Genomic DNA, 19,990 nt, shown 5'->3' on the forward strand with positions numbered 1-19,990 from the left:
AAGAGAGGGAATTACATAATGTTATAGGAAGCAATGCTTTCAAACTTGATGTTCTAGATTGTAACATGAGCAGAAAAGTGGAGTATTTTAAGTTGATTACCATGTGGTTAGCTTCCTTCTTGGATTACAAAAAGAATATCCTAAATATTCTTATTTCTCATGTCTCTGGGATAGCAGAGCTAAGAATCACCACAGGTTGAACTGAAGTACCATGTTTCGAGGAAGAAAAAGCATTAAGTAACCTTTGGTTTCAAGATAAAATGTCTTTCTTCCATACTTACACATTAAATTAGGAATTAAAAAGTAATTTATAACTTCATTTTAGTTGCCAGCTTATCTAAGATCCTCAATTATCCTCATTATTGGACAATATTGAATCTGACACATGATCTTCTTCTGTTCAGATAGTACAAAAGTCACAAGAGAGGGAATTACATAATGTTATAGGAATCAATGCTTTCAAACTTGATGTTCTAGATTGTAACATGAGCAGAAAAGTGGAATATTTTAAGTTGATTACCATGTGGTTAGCTTCCTTCTTGGATTACAAAAAGAATATACTAAATATTCTTATTTCTCATGTGTCTGGGATAGCAGAGCTAAGAATCACCACAGGTTGAACTGAAGTACCATGTTTCGAGGAAGAAAAAGTATTAAGTAACCTGTGGTTCCAAGATAAAATGTCTTTCTTCCATACTTACACATTAAATTAGGAATTAAGAAGTAATTTATAACTTCATTTTAGTTGCCAGTTTATCTAAAATCCTCAATTATCCTCATTAATGGATAAGATTGAGTCTAACACATGATCTTCTCCTGTTCAGGTAGTACAAAAGTCACAAGAGAGGGAATTACATAATGTTATAGGAAGCAATGCTTTCAAACTTGATGTTCTAGATTGTAACATGAGCAGAAAAGTGGAATATTTTAAGTTGATTACCATGTGGTTAGCTTCCTTCTTGGATTACAAAAAGAATATACTAAATATTCTTATTTCTCATGTCTCTGGGATAGCAGAGCTAAGAATCACCACAGGTTGAACTGAAGTACCATGTTTCGAGAAAGAAAAAGCATTAAGTATACTTTGGTTCCAAGATAAAATGTCTTTTTTCCATACTTACACATTAAATTAGGAATTAAAAAGTAATTTATAACTTCATTTTAGTTGCCAGCTTATCTAAGATCCTCAATTATCCTCATTACTGGACAAGATTGAATCTAACACATGATCTTCTTCTGTTCAGGTAGTACAAAAGTCACAAGAGAGGGAATTACATAATGTTATAGGAAGCAATGTTTTCAAACTTGATGTTCTGAGCATAAACAGAAAAGTGGAGTATTTTAAGTTGATTACCATGTGGTTATCTTCCTTCTTGGATTACAAAAAGAATATACTAAATATTCTTATTTCTCATGTCTCTGGGATAGCAGAGCTAAGAATCACCACAGGTTGAACTGAAGTACCATGTTTCGAGGAAGAAAAAGCATTAAGTAACCTGTGGTTCCAAGATAAAATGTCTTTCTTCCATACTTACACATTAAATTAGGAATTAAGAAGTAATTTATAACTTCATTTTAGTTGCCAGTTTATCTAAAATCCTCAATTATCCTCATTAATGGATAAGATTGAGTCTAACACATGATCTTCTCCTGTTCAGGTAGTACAAAAGTCACAAGAGAGGGAATTACATAATGTTATAGGAATCAATGCTTTCAAACTTGATGTTCTAGATTGTAACATGAGCAGAAAAGTGGAATATTTTAAGTTGATTACCATGTGGTTAGCTTCCTTCTTGGATTACAAAAAGAATATACTAAATATTCTTATTTCTCATGTCTCTGGGATAGCAGAGCTAAGAATCACCACAGGTTGAACTGAAGTACCATGTTTCGAGAAAGAAAAAGCATTAAGTATCCTTTGGTTCCAAGATAAAATGTCTTTTTTCCATACTTACACATTAAATTAGGAATTAAAAAGTAATTTATAACTTCATTTTAGTTGCCAGCTTATCTAAGATCCTCAATTATCCTCATTACTGGACAAGATTGAATCTAACACATGATCTTCTTCTGTTCAGGTAGTACAAAAGTCACAAGAGAGGGAATTACATAATGTTATAGGAAGCAATGTTTTCAAACTTGATGTTCTGAGCATAAACAGAAAAGTGGAGTATTTTAAGTTGATTACCATGTGGTTATCTTCCTTCTTGGATTACAAAAAGAATATACTAAATATTCTTATTTCTCATGTCTCTGGGATAGCAGAGCTAAGAATCACCACAGGTTGAACTGAAGTACCATGTTTCGAGGAAGAAAAAGCATTAAGTAACCTGTGGTTCCAAGATAAAATGTCTTTCTTCCATACTTACACATTAAATTAGGAATTAAGAAGTAATTTATAACTTCATTTTAGTTGCCAGTTTATCTAAAATCCTCAATTATCCTCATTAATGGATAAGATTGAGTCTAACACATGATCTTCTCCTGTTCAGGTAGTACAAAAGTCACAAGAGAGGGAATTACATAATGTTATAGGAAGCACTGCTTTCAAACTTGATGTTCTAGATTGTAACATGAGCAGAAAAGTGGAGTATTTTAAGTTGATTACCATGTGGTTAGCTTCCTTCTTGGATTACAAAAAGAATATCCTAAATATTCTTATTTCTCATGTCTCTGGGATAGCAGAGCTAAGAATCACCACAGGTTGAACTGAAGTACCATGTTTCGAGAAAGAAAAAGCATTAAGTATCCTTTGGTTCCAAGATAAAATGTCTTTTTTCCATACTTACACATTAAATTAGGAATTAAAAAGTAATTTATAACTTCATTTTAGTTGCCAGTTTATCTAAAATCCTCAATTATCCTCATTAATGGATAAGATTGAGTCTAACACATGATCTTCTCCTGTTCAGGTAGTACAAAAGTCACAAGAGAGGGAATTATATAATATTATAGGAAGCACTGCTTTCAAACTTGATGTTCTAGTTTGTAACATGAGCAGAAAAGTGGAATATTTTAAGTTGATTACCATGTGGTTAGCTTCCTTCTTGGATTACAAAAAGAATATACTAAATATTCTTATTTCTTATGTCTCTGGGGTAGCAGAGCTAAGAATCAGCACTGGTTGAACTGAAGTACCATGTTTCGAGGAAGAAAAAGCATCAAGTATCCTTTGGTTCCAAGATAAAATGTCTTTTTTCCATACTTACACATTAAATTAGGAATTAAAAAGTAATTTATAACTTCATTTTAGTTGCCAGCTTATCTAAGATCCTCAATTATCCTCATTACTGGACAAGATTGAATCTAACACATGATCTTCTTCTGTTCAGGTAGTACAAAAGTCACAAGAGAGGGAATTACATAATGTTATAGGAAGCAATGCTTTCAAACTTGATGTTCTAGATTGTAACATGAGCAGAAAAGTGGAGTATTTTAAGTTGATTACCATGTGGTTAGCTTCCTTCTTGGATTACAAAAAGAATATCCTAAATATTCTTATTTCTCATGTCTCTGGGATAGCAGAGCTAAGAATCACCACAGGTTGAACTGAAGTACCATGTTTCGAGGAAGAAAAAGCATTAAGTAACCTTTGGTTTCAAGATAAAATGTCTTTCTTCCATACTTACACATTAAATTAGGAATTAAAAAGTAATTTATAACTTCATTTTAGTTGCCAGCTTATCTAAGATCCTCAATTATCCTCATTATTGGACAATATTGAATCTGACACATGATCTTCTCCTGTTCAGATAGTACAAAAGTCACAAGAGAGGGAATTACATAATGTTATAGGAATCAATGCTTTCAAACTTGATGTTCTAGATTGTAACATGAGCAGAAAAGTGGAATATTTTAAGTTGATTACCATGTGGTTAGCTTCCTTCTTGGATTACAAAAAGAATATACTAAATATTCTTATTTCTCATGTGTCTGGGATAGCAGAGCTAAGAATCACCACAGGTTGAACTGAAGTACCATGTTTCGAGGAAGAAAAAGCATTAAGTAACCTGTGGTTCCAAGATAAAATGTCTTTCTTCCATACTTACACATTAAATTAGGAATTAAGAAGTAATTTATAACTTCATTTTAGTTGCCAGTTTATCTAAAATCCTCAATTATCCTCATTAATGGATAAGATTGAGTCTAACACATGATCTTCTCCTGTTCAGGTAGTACAAAAGTCACAAGAGAGGGAATTACATAATGTTATAGGAAGCACTGCTTTCAAACTTGATGTTCTAGATTGTAACATGAGCAGAAAAGTGGAATATTTTAAGTTGATTACCATGTGGTTAGCTTCCTTCTTGGATTACAAAAAGAATATACTAAATATTCTTATTTCTTATGTCTCTGGGGTAGCAGAGCTAAGAATCAGCACTGGTTGAACTGAAGTACCATGTTTCGAGGAAGAAAAAGCATCAAGTATCCTTTGGTTCCAAGATAAAATATCTTTCTTCCATACTTACACATTAAATTAGGAATTAAGAAGCAATTTATAACTTCATTTTAGTTGCCAGCTTATCTAAGATGCTCAATTATCTTCATTAATGGACAAAATAGAATATAACACATTATCTTCATTTGTTCATGTAGTACAAATGTAAAGGGAATTACATAGTATTAGAGGAATAATACAGATCACTAAAAGGTTTTTTGGTACCACCAAACAAAGTACTTATTTAGGAACATATTTCTAATAAATAATAATAAAATCATGTGAATTTTAACATTTATTTATGATTTTGAACATTGGTAACCATTGGGTTACTTAATTTAACAGTCATTTTTGATTCTAGCAGTTCCTGGGTACTATTATGCAGAATTGAAGTTAGTCAATAGATAAAAAGTCTTTATTTTCCACTTGGAGATTCATTTTTGTTGCTAGTTTATCTAAAAAGTGGAAACATGAGTAGAAGAATTTACCTCTACAACCTCCTAAGTCACTTTCTAGAAAATTTAGGTTACTGTAGTGAAGAACAAGATTAATTATTCCATTAGGACATGAAATCCATGTTCAAATGATAGTCTCATGGACTGATGAAGTCTTCAGCGAGATTATATTGTTCAACTTTGCTCTATGAGCAGCTTCCACCCTCCTTAGCATACTGAAAATTAGTGAATTCTTGATCCACAGTTTCTGTTCTTCTCTAAGAATATTATGAAGCTCTTCATCGAATAAATGATTATTAGATTCATAAACACGTTTTCACAATTATGTAAAAATAGACTATTTCAAATAATACACCCACTTGAAAATATAAATATTTCATAACAAATACTCATAAACAACACAATTAATATGATGCTGGCTGAAAAATTTCTTTGGAAACATCTCAATGAGCTCAGATGCATCGTCATAAAAAGTAGAAGACGTCGTGAATAGTTGGAACTTAACCAAGTTGTGGGGTATGTTTATGAATAGAATATTAACCAATACATTTTTTTTTTAAAAATCAGTTCTTGGTGGGTCCTCCTTTGTCCATGAAAATTCTCCTTTCTTTGACTTATTCTAAATTGGTGGAGTATTCTTCTCTAAGAGCTTTAGCAAGCTCTTCATCAAATAAATCAGTTATTTAAATAGGCAGTCTCAAATAACACACCCACTTAAATCAAATAATCATAAACAACAGAAGTTGGAAATACCTCAATGAGCTCACACTCATCGTCACAAAAAAATACCGTACGTCATGAACAGTTGGAGCCATCCCAAGTTTGCGGGGTATGTTTATGAACGGTTAATGACAGCGAACATCCGAATCGGATTTGGAGGTTTGCCTGTATCCAAATGGCAGGACGGAAATATTCGTATTGTTACGGCCAAATTTTATTTCTTAACTTTGACACTAACCAGAATAATTCGGTTGGCGCATCTTGGAATTTATGGCGGCGGCATTGGACGATTTAATTTAATGCGCCCGTGAAAAATGAACAAGAACAATAATTCTATTCGTATTGTGAAAATTTGTTTAACTATGTGCGGCAGCAACAAAATTGACACCGTATAAAATATTCGACGCACACATTTTACAAATGTGGATTACAATCGGTCTTGACCCACTTAAACAATAAACATTCCTTGTTAAAAAAAAATATCGTCATTTTTTTTTAAATAATCATTCACAAAGAACGAAATCTGTATACATTTTTTGTCTTAACTTAATATAAATAATATAATTTTGTTACGCAATAAGTGGGTGTTGATTGAATATTGAAGTTATGCTCTGATAGACAAGTTTGAGATATGTTTATAAAAAAATCATTTGAATAATCTATTTTATTTAATTCGTTAATTATTATATCTGCCTATCGTGCCATTATCGAAACAAAATAGCTGTTGAAATGTAAAAAATTAATTAATATTCATCAATCTTGTGCCTTTAAAATATTATAAAACTCGTTGGATAAGAATAATTCTAATATTTCTCCATTTTTTATATTTAAATTATAACGTATGAAAAATTAATTTTCATTCAATTTATTTTTTAAATTAAAATTTGTTAAAATAAATATATTACTGTGACATTTAATAATCAAATACACTGTAAATCAAAAATATATATATATATATATATATATATATATATATATATATATAACAACATTATTATTAATTATTTTTAAAAAAAGTATTTACTGTAATAAAATTTTAATATTAGTAAATTAATATAGTTACATTTTTAATTGAATTTTAATAAAATTGTTATAATTTTTATTTACATTCAATTAAACATTATACATAATAACAAATACAAATAATACAAATACAAACAATATAAATAATCCGATAAATATTAACACAAAATAATAATTATTATTATATTAACTTTAAAAATATATTTTAAAATTTTAATTATTTTTATATGTATTTTGAAATTGAAAAAGAAATAATATTAATAAAAAGTTAAAATTTAATAGTTTTTCCAAATTTTTATATTTTATTATAACAAATAAATAATTAATTTCAATCCATTTTAATTTTCTAATAAAAATTAACGTACTATAAATTTATTAAAAATTTTTACAAGAATATTTAGTAATTAAATAAATTATATATTAAAAAAGAATTAAAAACATTATTAAAAGTATTGTAAAAAATAAATATATCAGTTAATTTAAATTAATTTAATAAAATATTTAAAGTAAAAAAAATTTAATATTAATAAATTAATATAATTTTTTTAATTTAATTTAAATAAACTTAAATATTTTTAAATAATTAAATAATTATTTATTTTATTTTATTATTTTTTTGTTTATATTCATTTTGAAATTAATAAAAAATCAATATAATTAATATATATAATAATAATAAATAATATATAAAATATATTTTATTATAATGTATGAATAAAAATTAATATAATTTTTTAATTGAATTTAAACTTAAACAATATTAATTAGTTAAATGTTTAATTATTATTTAATTAATTAAAAGTTGTAATTGAGAAACAAGCAATATTATTAGTAAAAAGTTAAATTTTAATAGTTTTGCCAATTTTTTATTTTTTTTATAACGTATGAATAATTAATTTCAATCCAATTTAATTTTCCAATAAAAATTAATATACCATAAATTTGTAAAAATTAATAATTTATAAATTAAAAAAGAATTAAAAATATTGTAATAAATAAATATATTCTGTTTAAATTTATTTAATAAAATATTTACTGTGATCAATTTTAATATTAATAAATTAATAGTTTTTTTTAATTCAATTTAAATATAAAAAATATATTTACATTCAATTAAACAAAAATTTATTTGATAAATATTAATACTAACTAATAATAATTATTATAATATTAACTATAAAAATATCTTTTAAAATTTTATTTTTTTTTTTTGTTTTTATTTATTTTGAAATTGACAAAAAGCAATTTAATTAATAAAAAGTTAAATTTTAATAGTTTTTCCAAATTTTTATATTTTATTTATAACGTATGAATTATTTTCAATCCAATTTAATTTTCCCATAAAAATTAATATACTATAAATTTGTTAAATTTAATGTATTATTTTAATAACTAAATAAAATATAAATTAAAAAAGAATTTAAAATATTATTAAAAATGTAAAAAATAAATATATTAGTTACATTATTTTTAAATTTATTTAATAAAATATTTACTGTAATAAAAATTTAATATAGTTTTTTAAATGGATTTAAATAAACTTTAATAATATTTTGAAATAGCTAAATATTTAATTACTATTTAATTAATTAATAGTTATTAATTAACGTATTACTGTAACATTTAATAATTAAATATATTGTTAATTAAAAAAATATTAAAAACATAATTAAATCATTTTTAAATTTCTATTTTATATCATTTTAATTTAGCTTATGAATATAAAAAAATTTTAAGAAATGTTATAAATATAAATATTTTTAGTTTCCTAACCTTCAACAACAAAATGCTAGCAAATCCCTTTTTCTTATTTATTTTTATTTATTAATATATTATTAAATTAACCATAAACCACAATACAATATTGTCCCAAATAGAAACTTCCTGTATAAAACCAAAACAATAAAACTGGTAGCAGATCCAATTTAGTGGTTATTGTACCCGGCAAACATGGGACCACACCCAAAAATTCACGAACGAAATTTTTATGTAGGATCTCAAGGCCCAATCTGATAATCGTTCCACTATATAAAGAACCAACTTCCCTACAGCCATCATACAGTTTTTCGTTGCAGATCCAAAAAGGTAGTCCAAATTCACAATGAAGGTAAGACAAGCAACAATTTACTTGTTAAATTTACTTTTATTTATAAAATGTGTCGTTTATAGGTATTCGTAGCTTTGTTCGCCCTTGTAGCCGTCGCCTCCGCCGGAGTGTTGGTACCCCAAACCTACAGCTACGGATTGGGATCCTCCCTGTTGGCTGCTCCCCTTAGCTACGCCGCCTCCCCACTCGCCTACTCCGCTCCACTCGCCTACTCCGCCCCAATTGCCCACCATGCTCCACTTGCCTACTCCGCCCCAATTGTAGCCGCCGCCCCAGCCATCCAATCTGGGTGAGTTTGACTAACTAAATGGTTATTGTTTAAATGAAAGCTAATATTTTATTGTTTTATAGATACGTAGCCGCCACCCGTGGATCCATCCACACCGCCCCACTTCCGGAAGGCCCATTCGCCGCCAGCCACCACATCAACACCGCCCCAGCCCCAGGAACCTACTGAATTTGTGACTAGGAACTGTAAAAATAAAATATAAAACCCAAACTCACGACTTTTATTATACTAAATACCCATATATTGAAAAATATTTCACAATTTGAAAATATAAAAAATTGGAACATTGAAAACAATAAAAAAAAATTGCAAATATATATTATTTAATTCAATTATAAAAGACATAAAAAAGTCTTTGTTCACATATTTAATTATACTTCAAATATTCTATTAAAAAATTATCGTTTTACTAAAAATTTTACTGTTTTAAATATTTTTTATTCAGAAAATGAAATTTGTCAAAAGATAATCTTAAAATATTATATTTAATATTTTACTAAATATTTTACTGTTTTAAAAATATTTTTTCTATCTAGAAAACTAAATATATAAAAGATAGTTTTAAAATATTATATTTAATATTTTAGTGTTCAAAATATATTTTTTTCTATTTAGAAAATTAAATTTGTCAAAAGATAACCTTAAAATATCATTTTTAAAATCTTACTATATATTTTACTTTTTTAAATACATTTTTTTTATTTAGAAAACTAAATATGTAAATATTAAAATAATATATTTAATAAATTCTGTAAATATTCTATTAAAAATTTCATTGTTTTAAATAGTTTATTCTATTCAAGCATTTAAATTTGTCAAAAGATATTTTCAAAATAATATATTTAATATTCTGTAAATCTTCTATTAAAATCTTTGTTGTTTTAAATATTTTTTTATTCAGAAAACCAAATTTGACAAGAGATAATCTTAAAATATTATATTTAATATATTATTAAGTATTTTACTATTTTAAATATATTTTTTCCTATTTAGAAAACTAAATTTGTCAAAAGATATTTTTAAAATATATTTATTTATTATTTTAAATATTTTTTCTATTCAGACAATTAGGTTAGTCAAAAGATACTTTTAAAATGATATATTTAATATCCTATAAATATTGTAATAAAAATTTTATTGTTTTAAATATTTTTATTCAGAAAACTAAATTTATTCAAAGATTTTCTTTAAATATTATATTTAATATTCCTCAAATATTTTACTGTATAAATTTATCAAAAGAGATTCTTAAAATATTTTATTTATAATTCTACAAATATTTTATTAAAAATTTTATTGTTTTAAATATTTTTTCTATTAAAAAAACTAAATTTGACAGAAAATACTTTTAAAATATTATATTTAATATTCTCTAAATATTCTATTAAAACTTTTGTTTTCAATATTTTTTTCTTTTCAGGGAATTAGATACACAAAATTATGAAATTTTTCGTCCAAAAATTTCATAGTTACAACATATGTTGTATTTTTGGTATTGACTATTAACTACTGAGATATTATAATTAGAGAATATTCATTTTTTTTTCTCTACAACTAATATTGAACCATACGTTCAATTTTATTAGGACATTTATTGTTTAGATTTAAAAACAGTCGGAAATAAATTAAATTTTCTTTAATATAGTGTAAAAAATATATTGAGTATATATTTTTATTAATGCCTTAGTTATACATACTGTAATAAAATATTTTATTGATAAAAACAAAAAAAAAACAAGTATACCAACATTTTTAGTGGTTAAATGTCAATAAAAGTTGTACCACGCCCAAAATTCGAAAATTAAATGTCCTCAAAACTAATTATAATACCCAGGACAACTATTTTGTTGCTATATAAAGACTTCACACCACCTCAATCATCATACAGTTTTTCGTTACAGATCGAAAAAGGTAGACCAATCTCAAAATGAAGGTAAGTAATCAAATTACAACTTATAATAAAGATGTAGAAGGATTAATTATGGAATTATGGTATTTTTCTTTTTTCAGGTATTCGTAGCTTTGTTCGCCCTCGTAGCCGTCGCCTCCGCCGGAGTGTTGTTGCCCCAATCCTACGGCTACGGACTGGGATCCTCCCTGTTGGCTGCTCCCCTTAGCTACGCCGCCTCCCCACTCGCCTACTCCGCCCCACTCGCCTACTCCGGCTCAATTGCCCACCATGCTCCACTTGCCTACTCTGCCCCCATTGTAGCTGCCGCCCCAGCCCTCCAATCTGGGTAAGTTTAACTAACTAAATGGTTATTGCTCAAGTGAAAGCTCATATTTTATTGTTTTATAGATACGTCGCCGCCACCCGTGGATCCATCCACACCGCCCCACTTCCAGAAGGTCCATTCGCCGCCAGCCACCACATCAACACCGCCCCAGCCCCAGGAACCTACTGATTTTGTGACTAGGAACTGTAAAAATAAAATATAAAACTCAAAGTCATGACTTTTATTATACTAAATATCTATATATATATTGAAAAATATTTTACAATTTGAAAATATAAAAAATTGGAACACTGACAATAAAAAATATTTCTATTGTGCTCCAGTTCATATAATTATAATATTACAAATATATTATATTATTTAATCCAATTATAAAAGACATAAAGAAGTCTTTGTTCAGATATTCAATTATTCTCCAAATATTCTTTTAAAAAATTATTGTTTTACTAAAAAAATTACTGTTTTAAATATTTTTTTTATTCAGAAAATTAAATTTGTCAATAGATACTTCCAAAATAATTTAATATTCCCCAAATATTTTACTAAAAATTTTACTGTTTTAAGTATTTCTTATTCAGAAATATAATTTTGTCAAAAGAAAATCTTAAAATATTATATTTAATATTGTACTAAATATTTTACTGTTTTAAATATATTTTTTTCTATTTAGAAAACTAAATATATAAAAGATGGTTTTAAAATATTATATTTAATATTTTACTGTTGGAAAGTATATTTTTTCTGTTTATAAAACTAAATATGTAAATTTCAATTATTTTAAATATGTTTTCTATGAAGGCAATTCAGTTAGTCAAACGATACTTTTAAAATAATATTCTGTAAATATTCTATAAAATTTAATTGTTTTAAATATTTTTTTCTATTCAGGAAATTAAATTTGTCAAAAGATACTCATAAAATGTTATATTTAATATTCTGCAAATATTTTACTAAAAATTTTATTATATTAAATATTTTTTCTAGTCAGAAAACTAAATTTGTCAAAGTATATTTTTAAAATAATATATTTAATATTCTGTAAATATTTTATTATAAATTGTATTGTTTTAAATCATTTTTCCTATTCAGGGGATTAAATTTATCAAAAGATATTCTTCAAATGTTATATTTAAAATTCTCTAAATATTTTACTAAAAAGTTTATCGTATTAAATATTTTTTCTAGTCAGAAAACTAAATTTGTTAAAATATATTTATAAAATAATTTATTTATAATTCTATAAATATTTTACTGAGAATATTTGTGACAAACAATGATTGTTATAATTATTATGATAAAACTATATTAATTAAAAATTAATTTTATAAGTTTATTTTAACATAAAATTTTACTTATTTTTAAATATTTTTCGTATGTAATTTTATTTTATCTATAATAATTATAAGATAATTACAGGAAAGCAAATTAATAACTACATTTTTAGAGATAGTTCTAATTGACCACACCTAAGATTCGGAAATGAAATATTCCCAAGACTCATTATGATAACCAGGATAATTATTCTTCTATGGTACTATATAAAGGTTATAATTCACTTAGGTCAGTACACAGTCTTCTGTTACAAATCTAGAAAGACAATCAAATTTTAACAATGAAGGTAAGCAATTTAGTTTACAAAATATGGATGTGAAATTTATGGAGAAAATAAGAGAGTGTTAATTATAGAATGTGAATTTGTTCTCCAGGTATTCGTAGCTTTGTTCGCCCTCGTAGCTGTCGCCTCCGCCGAACTGTTGTTGCCCCACACCTACAGCTATGGATTCGAATCCCCCTTGTTGGCTTCTCCCCTTAGCTATGCCGCATCACCCCTTGCTTACTCCTCTCCACTTGCCTACTCTGCCCCCTTCGGTTACTCCGCCCCACTTGCCTACGCCGCCCCAGTTGTAGCTGCCCCAGCCATCCAGTCCGGGTAACTTTATACAAATTTATTCTTTTAAACAAGTTATTTATTAAATGTCGTTTAGATACGTTGCTGCCACTCGTGGATCCCTCCACACTGCCCCTCTTCCAGAGGGCCCATTCGCCGCCAGCCACCACATCAACACCCTTCCAGCCCCAGGAACCAAATAAATTTGTAACAGTTGAAATCCAAAATAATAAAAATTAAAAATAATTATTGGGTTTAATTCATATTTATAATCATTTATTTTATTGTAAAATATAATAAAATTATCTTTTAAATTAAGAAAAACCATAGTAAAAATTATTACTCAATTTTGATCAGTAATAAAATTATTAAATTAATTAATAAATGTTTGTTTTGTTCTTAAAAAACAACAAAACAAGTTATACCTACATTTTTAGTGGTTATTCTACCGGTAAATGTTGGACCACACCTAAAATTCGAAAACCAAATGTTCTCAAGGCTCAGTATGATACCCATGACAACTATTCTCCTGCTATATAAAGACTGCACTCCACTTCAGTCATCATACAGTTTTTCGTCACAGATCGAAAAAGGTAGCCCAATTTCAAAATGAAGGTAAGCTATCAAAAAGTAAAATATATAATGTACTGATTAATTATGGAATGTATAATTGTTTTTTAGGTATTCGTAGCTTTGTTCGCCCTCGTAGCCGTCGCCTCCGCCGGAGTGTTGTTGCCCCAATCCTACGGCTACGGATTGGGATCCTCCCTGTTGGCTGCTCCCCTTAGCTACGCCGCCTCCCCACTCGCCTACTCCGCCCCACTCGCCTACTCCGGCTCAATTGCCCACCATGCCCCACTTGCCTACTCTGCCCCCATTGTAGCTGCCGCCCCAGCCATCCAATCTGGGTGAGTTTAACTAACTAAATGGTTATTGCTTAAATGAAAGCTAATATTTTATTGTTTTATAGATACGTTGCCGCCACCCGTGGATCCATCCACACCGCCCCACTTCCGGAAGGTCCTTTGGCCGCCAGCCACCACATCAACACTGCCCCAGCTCCTGGTACTTGGTAAATTTGTAACAAAGAAGTGTAAATAAAAATTATATAAAAATTTAATTCGATGTCTTTTATTCCACTATTAAGTTAAATTAGAATATATCAAAATTTTAAAAAAATAACACATTTTAAACACCACTGTAAGACAATTTAAACTAAAAAATAAAAAAATTATTGTATTTTATATTTACTTTGAATTCCCCCTTATTAATTTTATACCATTAATTACAATAAAAACTTATTCCATTTAGTAAAAAAACTTGTATAACCTGTGATATTTTTATATTGGGCGTAGAACATTTTTGTATAATAATTACTGTAATTAATTTTGTTATTCGTTCTAAAAGCTATGTTAAAATTTTTCTTAGGGTGGGCCAAAAAATCCACTACTTTTTCTTCTGGCCAAAAGTTAGTTCTTAGACACCTTTAAAAATTGCTCTCCAAAGATGACCTCTTGATTTTAACAGGAAGGTCCTCTTCATCTCAGTTTTCCATATGGTAAATTCCATATCTCGTCATTACTTCATGGTACAGACAATTTCTATTAACGTTTTTTGTAAGAAATTGAATGCTCTACAAAAAAGGTGTTATACAATTTTTTCATAACTTTTACCGTTTAGAAGATATCGGAGGTAAAAGTTTCAAGAATTTAAAAAAATATATATTTTTTACTTCTAAATTTTATAACTCGTAGATAAGTAAATATTATAAAATGTGCAGCATATATCTATATAGGAAATTTGACACTCTACGAAAAAGGTATTTTCAATTTTGTCATAACTTTTATAGTTTAGAAGATATCGGGGGAATTTAACAAACATTTTTTTTTACTTCTTGAATAAATATAATATAATATAAATAACAGTTTTAATATATTTACTTTTTCTTTTCTATAGATATATTCAATGATATTACTTAAACAAAAAACTTTATTTTTTCTGAAATAGATAATGAATTATCTCAAAATTCAGGTCTTAAATGGACAAATTAAAAAAATTTTGTTAAAATACTATTAAAATATGTACGCATTGGGTTTCTAATGCGAATATCTTCTAAATGGTTAGAGTAATCGATTAACCATACGGACCTTTTTTGTAGAGCATTTAATTTCCTACAAAAGTATATATTGGGCATTTTATAATATTTACTTATCTACGAGTTATAAAATTTAGAAGTAAAAAAGAAATTTTTGTTAAATTCTTTAATCTTTGACCTCCGATATCTTCTAAACAGAAAAAGTTATGAAAAAATTGTAAGATACCTTTTTTGTAGAGCGTTAAATTTTCTACAATAAATGTAAACATAAATTTTTTGTACGATTAAGGAATAACGAAATATAATATATATTAAAAAAGAATAACATATTTTACATGAAATGAATGCACAGAAAATTAAGTAAAAAATAGTATTTTTTGACAAAATTGAACAACACACATTATTAATTTCTAGAAAACTTATTTCATTTTAAATAAACCTGTTATATTTTTATACTGGGAGTGGTGCATTTTTGTATAATACCTTCCGCAATTAAGTTTAGATATTTTATAACTTATGTTCTTAGTTTAAACAATATAATTTAATTAATTATTACAATATACTTCTAGAAAAAAATAAATCACTATTACAAGTTTATTGTTTAGCACATATTTTTCTCAAATGAGTGGTCATAATTTGGAAGCACTAAGGACACGAAGGTCCTGATCCTGGTAATATTAATAAATTTAATTAAAACAAAGCTTAATTTTTATGTTTTTATTATTTATATAATATACTAGTACACTTTTCACCAAGTTCCTGGAGCTGGAGCAGTGTTAATGTGGTGGCTAATAGCCAAAGGACCTTCTGGAAGTGGGGCAGTGTGGATGGATCCTCTGGTGGCAGCAACATATCTACGAGTACACATAATCCCTTAATAGTAATAAATCAAATAAAATTTATTATGTTTAGTAATTACCCAGTTTGAATAGCAGGAGCCACAGCCAAAGGAGCAGCAATCGGAGCCGAGTAGGCGATAGGAGAAGGCAAAGAAAGAGGGGCAATCAATGGGGACGCCAATCCGTAGGGCTGTGGGGCCAGAATTCCGGCAGAAGCTGCGGCTACAAGGGCCAACAAAGCTACGAATACCTGTAGTAAAAAAATTATTCAGAAAATAATTAATAATGAAATCCAATTATTATTTACCTTCATGTTGATGCTGTTGTACCTATTTCGAGTAAAATCGAAAAACTGTATAACACCAGTACCACCTCGTTGGTTTTTATATTAAAAACGGGGCATTGCAACCGTTTGAAATTTAGGAAATCCTTGATTATGGTATGAATTTTAAACAAAAATTGGGAGTGGTTTGCATAATACGGTCAGTGCGAAACACATTTAAATATTGCATTAGGTCAAATTGCATCTGGCCTTTCAAAATAATAGAATTAAAATGCATTATTTTACAAGGAAATGGATTTTTTAATGTTTTTACTTCAGTTTAAGGCTAGTTACCACATTATTTAGTCCTAATGGATTATTCTACAAAGAAACATATTTTTTTTTGTATTTATTTTTATTGTTAACATTGACAAATTCAAACTGTACTATTTTCCTAACATTAAACATTATGCATTATTTAAATACATGTGTATTAACTGCACTAGTTAAGTGGTACATACTTACATACAGGATTTATGTCATTATTTCAATTATTTCTCAATGAAAATCAAAATTATGTGACATTATCAAAATAATTTTTATGAAAGAACTTGAAAATAAAAAAGAATTATTTAGAATTAATATAATTGAAACTAATTGAAGTTATTAATGCAATTTTCATCTTTTCATACAATTAATTACTTATAGTGGTGGACATAATTATAGGAATTATAGGAACCCATTATATTACTTAGGATCAAATTCACTGGACCACAGAACTGTGGGGAAGAGTAGTTTTTAGTGTTAAGCCCAAATATAATGGAGGTTCAAATATGTTTTGGAGATATTATAAAACAATAAAGATATTATACAAAATGTTAATGTTACATTAAATAACAGATTTAATAGTTAAAAATCCCATTAAATATTAAAGTTCCCATATTTATGTCAAGTTCAATTAAGAAAAATATATATAACATTTTATAGAACTAGAAAATATTAGTTTTTATAGTATTGAATAAAAAACAATAGTAAATTAATATTATTTTAACAATTTCTATTAAATAAAAAAGTTGTGGCTTAAATATTTAACATTTTAGAAAGTTGCTTTAATCATGATCACTACTGTATATTAAATAAATAAAAACTCATTTTATATATATTTTTTTAAATTTTATTTATTTATAATAAATGTAATTAGTTAATTTTATTAATAAAAAACACTCACTAATGTAGTTAGTATGCTATTAAAACTGATTTTGAATAAAATTTAAACAAATAATATTTTTTATATTATTTTATGAATATTTTAAATTAAAATATGAATTTGTTTTAATTTTTGTATGTGAAATATTATACGTTTTGATTACGTAGGAATAAACATAAAATTGAATAACAACAATTAAGTGACAAAAGAGGTTATTGGTTTATATGTTCAGTGATACAGATCCTGTACCATAACAAGACCACTCACGCACGTATATGCAATTAACAACCTGTATTTTGGTACCACTCCCAACTTGAGTCCACTGTCAAGGCCGCTTCCTTGTTTATTTTTTACACGAATTCAAAATACCAAATTCGAATGTGTAACATATATAAGCCGCAGAATGTTCAACAATTACCATACAGTTTTTCGTATCCAACGAAATAGGTACCACTCTCAATCCAAAATGAAAGTAAGTCAGCCTAATTTATGTGACTTATATGAAATTGTTTCCTAAACTTCTTTAATTTTTAATTGTTTCTGAAGGTATTCGTAGCTTTGTTCGCCCTCGTGGCCGTCGCCTCCGCCGGAGTGTTGTTGCCCCAATCCTACGGCTACGGACTGGGATCCTCTTTGCTGGCCGCCCCTCTCGGCTACGCCGCCTCTCCACTCGCCTACTCCGCCCCACTCGCCTATTCCGCCTCAATTGCCCACCATGCCCCTCTTGCCTACTCCGCCCCAATTGTAGCTGCCGCCCCAGCCATCCAATCTGGGTAAGTCTAACTAACTGAATGGTTATTGTTTAAATGAAAGCTAATATTTTATTGTTTTATAGATACGTTGCCGCCACCCGTGGATCCATCCACACCGCCCCACTTCCGGAAGGTCCTTTGGCCGCCAGCCACCACATCAACACCGCCCCAGCTCCAGGAACTTGGTAATTTAGTACAGATGTTCACAATTCGACCAAATAAATTAGTACTTAAGTAACGTTATCGTTTTATTTTATTATTAGAAAATTAAAAAATCATCACCATAAGTGGGTGCCCTGATTATTTAATAATTATGTTATACATATATTTTTAATTGTCACAAAATTATTATTTATATATATATATATATATATATATATATATATATATATATATATATATATATATATATAATAATTTATAATTTAAGAGAACTTAACAATTTAAAAGAAACTATCACTACAGTATTCTACTTTTACTGCAAAACTGGTTTCATGTTTCCTTATTTAACCGTGATGTGGCGTGCATTATCATTTTTGACTTAATTTATCTCCAGTTCTTACAATTTTAATTTTTTTCTCACTAATAATTTAATAATGACTAATTAAAATGTTATTAATAATCTTCATTTATGATTTGAAAGTTTATTTACAATAATAATCAACTATTGAATTAAATGAATGAAGAAATATTCTTTACCTTGGTACAAATATATATAAGCATTTATAATAAATGTTTTTATATATTAATGAGTTAATTTTTTGAGGATTAAAATATTTCATAGTTTCTCTCAAACGAAATTGATATTAGTAACATTTGTAACTAAATAGTAGTAATTAAATATTCTATACTTTTTTCTACTACTCTATATTTAAATAATCATATATTTCAAACTTTTTTCCACCACTATATGTAGAAATAATCTTATATTCTAAATTTTTTTCCTCCGCAGTATATATAAATATGTACTCATATTTACAGTGGTGGAAAAAAGTATAGAATATAAGATTATTTATATATACGGTGGTAGAAAAAAGTTTGAAATATATGATTATTTCTATATACAGTGGTAGAAAAAAGTAGGAATATTTATTTACTACTAATGTTTTAACTATTGAAATAAGAACTTTGAACAATTTAATTAATTAAAGAGATTTTTTTATAGAACTTCCTTTGTTTTAGTTTAAATAACAAAATATATACAAATAAACAATAAAACATTTTCTTTATATTCAAATATATTGATTATTAAAAAAATAATTGACTATAAAACTAATAATATAAAAATAAAATAATAATTATTTAAAAACTTAATTGTTTTTTGATTATTTAATCGCAATGTTAATAATTTGTTAATATATGGATAGGCAACCAATATTGTGATAATTAAAAAATAAAAAATATTGATTATTAAATGGATATTTAAACTATATTTTATGATTACGTAAATATATTTAATTTTAATTTGCTTAAAATTTTCCTTTTTCTGATGCGTAAAAAATCATGCCTCGTATGAATTTAATGTTATTATTTATTGATTTATCTTTTGAATTTAATTAGATTGTAGTTTAGCAGATATCAACTATAGTTATTATACCCTCATATTACATCATCCAACTTGTAGACATACGAAATAAATAAATCCGATAAAACCTAATTGACCATTTGCTTAGGTCGT

At 27.1% G+C, this 19,990-nt stretch overlaps 3 protein-coding genes across 9 annotated transcripts; all 3 read left to right on the forward strand.

The window, feature by feature from the left end:
- The first annotated feature begins 8,666 nt into the window (after positions 1 to 8,666).
- LOC126264615 (cuticle protein 38-like) lies at positions 8,667 to 9,242 on the forward strand. Its single transcript, XM_049963158.1, has 3 exons — positions 8,667 to 8,743; positions 8,806 to 9,032; positions 9,095 to 9,242. Exons 1-3 carry the CDS (start codon positions 8,738 to 8,740, stop codon positions 9,198 to 9,200), a joined length of 339 nt encoding a protein of 112 aa, XP_049819115.1. The 5' UTR covers positions 8,667 to 8,737; the 3' UTR covers positions 9,201 to 9,242.
- A 1,567-nt stretch (positions 9,243 to 10,809) lies between these two features.
- LOC109600599 (cuticle protein 16.5-like) lies at positions 10,810 to 18,550 on the forward strand. 7 transcript variants are annotated; one of them, XM_049963156.1, is made up of 4 exons: positions 10,810 to 10,965; positions 11,043 to 11,269; positions 11,332 to 11,381; positions 14,178 to 14,277. In XM_049963156.1, the coding sequence occupies exons 1-4, from the start codon at positions 10,960 to 10,962 to the stop codon at positions 14,231 to 14,233; spliced, it is 339 nt and encodes a 112-aa protein (XP_049819113.1). In that variant the 5' UTR covers positions 10,810 to 10,959; the 3' UTR covers positions 14,234 to 14,277. The 7 variants fall into 7 exon arrangements, with proteins under 7 accessions (XP_049819113.1, XP_049819114.1, XP_049819112.1 ...); XM_049963157.1 differs by lacking the exons at positions 11,332 to 11,381; positions 14,178 to 14,277 and adding an exon at positions 18,396 to 18,550; XM_049963155.1 differs by lacking the exon at positions 11,332 to 11,381 and having other exon boundaries at positions 14,128 to 14,277.
- On the forward strand, positions 12,836 to 13,397 carry LOC109606065 (cuticle protein 21-like). Its single transcript, XM_020022636.2, has 3 exons — positions 12,836 to 12,887; positions 12,976 to 13,199; positions 13,255 to 13,397. Exons 1-3 carry the CDS (start codon positions 12,882 to 12,884, stop codon positions 13,358 to 13,360), a joined length of 336 nt encoding a protein of 111 aa, XP_019878195.1. The 5' UTR covers positions 12,836 to 12,881; the 3' UTR covers positions 13,361 to 13,397.
- Positions 18,551 to 19,990: the final 1,440 nt, after the last annotated feature.

The sequence above is a fragment of the Aethina tumida genome, chromosome 2 (genome assembly GCF_024364675.1).
Source record: "Aethina tumida isolate Nest 87 chromosome 2, icAetTumi1.1, whole genome shotgun sequence".
Taxonomy (NCBI): Eukaryota; Metazoa; Arthropoda; class Insecta; order Coleoptera; family Nitidulidae; genus Aethina; species Aethina tumida.

Bases quoted from the DNA above. Each gene is read 5' to 3' on its own strand.
- LOC126264615 (XM_049963158.1), top strand. The intron at 9,033-9,094 runs GTGAGTTTGACT...ATTGTTTTATAG, and splicing joins GCCCCAGCCATCCAATCTGG to ATACGTAGCCGCCACCCGTG.
- LOC109606065 (XM_020022636.2), top strand. The intron at 13,200-13,254 runs GTAACTTTATAC...AATGTCGTTTAG, and splicing joins GCCCCAGCCATCCAGTCCGG to ATACGTTGCTGCCACTCGTG.
- LOC109600599 (XM_020016769.2), top strand. From the start codon at position 17,964: ATGTTCAACAATTACCATACAGTTTTTCGTATCCAACGAAATAGGTAC. The intron at 18,033-18,106 runs GTAAGTCAGCCT...TTGTTTCTGAAG, and splicing joins ACTCTCAATCCAAAATGAAA to GTATTCGTAGCTTTGTTCGC. The intron at 18,334-18,395 runs GTAAGTCTAACT...ATTGTTTTATAG, and splicing joins GCCCCAGCCATCCAATCTGG to ATACGTTGCCGCCACCCGTG.